Below are 3,102 nucleotides of genomic sequence, written 5' to 3' on the forward strand. Positions count from 1 at the left end.
AATTTAGTGATTAGATGGAAACCATTGTATGAGAAGAAAATATGTGCAGTGCTGGGCCGTTCTTCTAGTCGTACAGGACGAGCATAGCTTGGAAAATTTTGTTAGTTGATTACGGGAAGGTTATTGACTGTATTTGGGAATTTAGTTTAGCTAACTGCCAGCTTATTGCTCGTTTTCTTACAATTAATGGAAGTTCTTTTTTGATAAGTTAACAATTAATGAATGACTTAGACTATGCTGGAACTACTCCTGACTTGTAAGATTATTGGGGCCATAGAAAAAAGATTACCAGGGCTATAAAATTTCAGGTAAAGCTTGAAGAAAATATGAAACAAAATCCCTGCATGCGTTTGGTTGTCCATCTGAAAAGAGATGAAACAGAAGTTCTTTGAAAGATGTACCAACTCCATGCTAAGGATCAAGACAACTATATACTTTTGTTGTATATTTGGTGTAGGAAGAAATATTACAGGAGGCTGAATCACCACTTATTGATTTTGTAGGTTCTTTCTTATGTTAGAAGGAAGGAGCTATACTTTTGCTTTTTGGATGTACATGATACAACACCATCTTAGTGTTAGATGTCAATATAAATGCTCTTTTACTGTTCAAGGAAAAGTAGTGTTAACCTTTATTTTAAAATGGACACAACATCTACGCTGAAGGCATATCAGCTTCTATCTAGCAGGAGTTGCAGCAATTACTAACCGAACCGTCCAAATAGTGCAGTTAGTATTATTTTGCCAAGGATAAAGTGAATCTTCAATTACAACATTCTAGCTTCTCTTTTACAAAGTGAATGCATGATGCTCTTAACTTCGTGTGAAAAGCTTATCTTGCTCACTTATTATGTACTGAGATTAAAAAATTTATTTTGGAAATGTAATCTAGTGTATGAGGAGTCAATTAAGGGTGTTTTGGGTATGAAGGAAAATGTTTTCCTAGAAAAAAACGAGTTTCATGTTTATTTTCTAGTATTTGGTATGTAAACAAAAAAGTTTTGTCCCAAGAGCTTTTGTATGTAATCTAGGAAAACACTACGGGGTTGGGATGGGGTGGGGATTGGGAGTTTGGGGGTGGCAGGGGTGGGATGGTCAAGGGTCTGTTGGGTGTGGGGAGGCGACAGAGAGCTTGGAAGGTCACTTGTGGAACTTGTTTTCCCTACTTGCATTAGAGAAGCCATTCTTCTAATTGTTAAGGAACTTGTTTTCCTAGAGAATATTTTTCCAAATATATTGATGATCAACCAAACATGGAAAAATTGGAAAACATTTCTCCATGTCAAACACACCCCAAGGTCTGTCATGTCAAACTTGTTTTAACTTTATGTGAATGGTGTATAACTTATACAAGGTCTGTCATGTTTATCTTACAGAATTACTAAAATTTTTGTTGCAGGATGTTAACAGCGATTATGACAAGGCTAGCCAAAGATACAATGAGTCTACAGTTTCAATTGAATTGCAGACTGCCCCTGTCAGAGATGGTGTCCTTCCAGGAGTTCTACGCCAAGTAATTCTTGAGTGCGTTCCTTTGTTGGCCTTTGCAACTTGAGATACTTTTGAACTTTTTATTACTGTTTGGAACTCTGTCTCGCATTTTGCAGCAAATTGTTCATATGTAGAATGAATAAATGCTGGTCAACTTGGAAGGGGTTGTTACTGTGCTATTGACTTGGTTATGCCTAATGTTTGATATGGTTAACATAGAATTATTCTAGAAGTTTCTCTGTTCGGTGTTGCCTTAATTCTATGTGTTATGCACATATTACATACTATACCATAAAGAATTTCCTTTACTGGTAGAGAGTCTTATTCAAGCAGATCTTGTACAGAAATCTCTTTATACGGTAATAGGAAGTAATTTCATTAATAATATCTCATTAGTTAATATTTTCCTTTGGTAGTCCATCTTTGCCATTGAGAATTTCTATCTTCAAGTCATCCTATACGTTCCCAAGGGAGTGCTATATAGAATCGTCTGACATTTATCTTGTGCATGATGCCCATATTTGAACCACAAATGCAATATGAAGCTATTGAGTCTCTGTGGAATATTGAAGAATTTGACTGAAATGAGAACTATGGAATTTTTGAATTGAAAGGATTAAATCATATTGTTTCTGTATGGTTTGAGTAATATCTGTCAAGAAAAACGCATTAGTGACCTGTCTGCTAGGAACTGCTTACTTTAAATAAAAAAGTTCTTCCAGATCACACTAGATGTGCCATTAAAATTGTACTTTGTTGAATAATGATGATGATGATCATGTTTTGTCCAGCATATGCTCAAGAGAAAAAATCCCAGTTAGAGAAATTGCACCTTCATGGTCAGAGCGTGAAATGTGGTTAGAAGCATTCATTACAAGTAAGTGGTTCAGTCATAAGCTCAAATATAATTATCATTTCTTGGGCATTATAGACTCAAAGCTTGCTTTTTGTCCTGTGGGGAGCTCCAAAGCTATTTCCCTTTACCTTGTCAAGTGGACACTGAATTTCTTGTATACATGTGTAACTTGTGGTCCTGATGCTTAAACCTCTCGCCTATCTCTTCTCCAGCTTGACTTCATGCTTTATTATGTGCGAATCTATTAGGTTAAATCAGTTTAAAAGCGAAAGGTAGAGTAAAAAAGCATGCTCAATGTGTCATTATGAATATATATTCCTGTACAGTTTAGAAGTGGAGGGTAGAGTAGAAGTGTGCTTAATGTGCCATCGTGAATTTGTGTTCCTATGTACTGTAAGAGGAATTATTTTTACTGTTAGAATACTTATATAAACTATTATTGCAGATAGCTTGAGGCTTATACAGCATGTGGAAGTTATTCAAGCTCCTAGTTCATGGGATTCACTTGAAGCAAAAACTTGGAGGGACGTAAAATGGGAGGAGAAGCTATTTGAGGTATGATAAATCCATGAAGTTTTGAAGCTGCTCAATGAATAATCCCCTTAACTGATGTTTGTGTAAATTTCAGCATGCTCCTGGAAGAATCACTATGCTCATCGAGGTAATAAAAGCTTTCCATTTAATAGAGATAACATGTTTGATTTCTGTACCATTTTTAATATTATTGTACATTAATCCACCCACCACCCTTACATG

General features: G+C 35.7%; 1 protein-coding gene across 1 annotated transcript; it reads left to right on the top strand.

The window, feature by feature from the left end:
• Nucleotides 1–1,087: 1,087 nt before the first annotated feature.
• LOC107858563 lies at nt 1,088–3,102 on the top strand (the record flags this gene model as incomplete). The annotated part of the gene is given in 5 exon segments (XM_047405711.1): nt 1,088–1,297; nt 1,399–1,523; nt 2,282–2,367; nt 2,792–2,901; nt 2,975–3,102. Coding segments are annotated over 5 exon segments (494 nt in total), but the record flags the coding sequence as incomplete, so codon positions are not given.

Source organism: Capsicum annuum, unplaced genomic scaffold (assembly GCF_002878395.1).
Source record: "Capsicum annuum cultivar UCD-10X-F1 unplaced genomic scaffold, UCD10Xv1.1 ctg80949, whole genome shotgun sequence".
Lineage (NCBI taxonomy): Eukaryota > Viridiplantae > Streptophyta > Magnoliopsida > Solanales > Solanaceae > Capsicum > Capsicum annuum.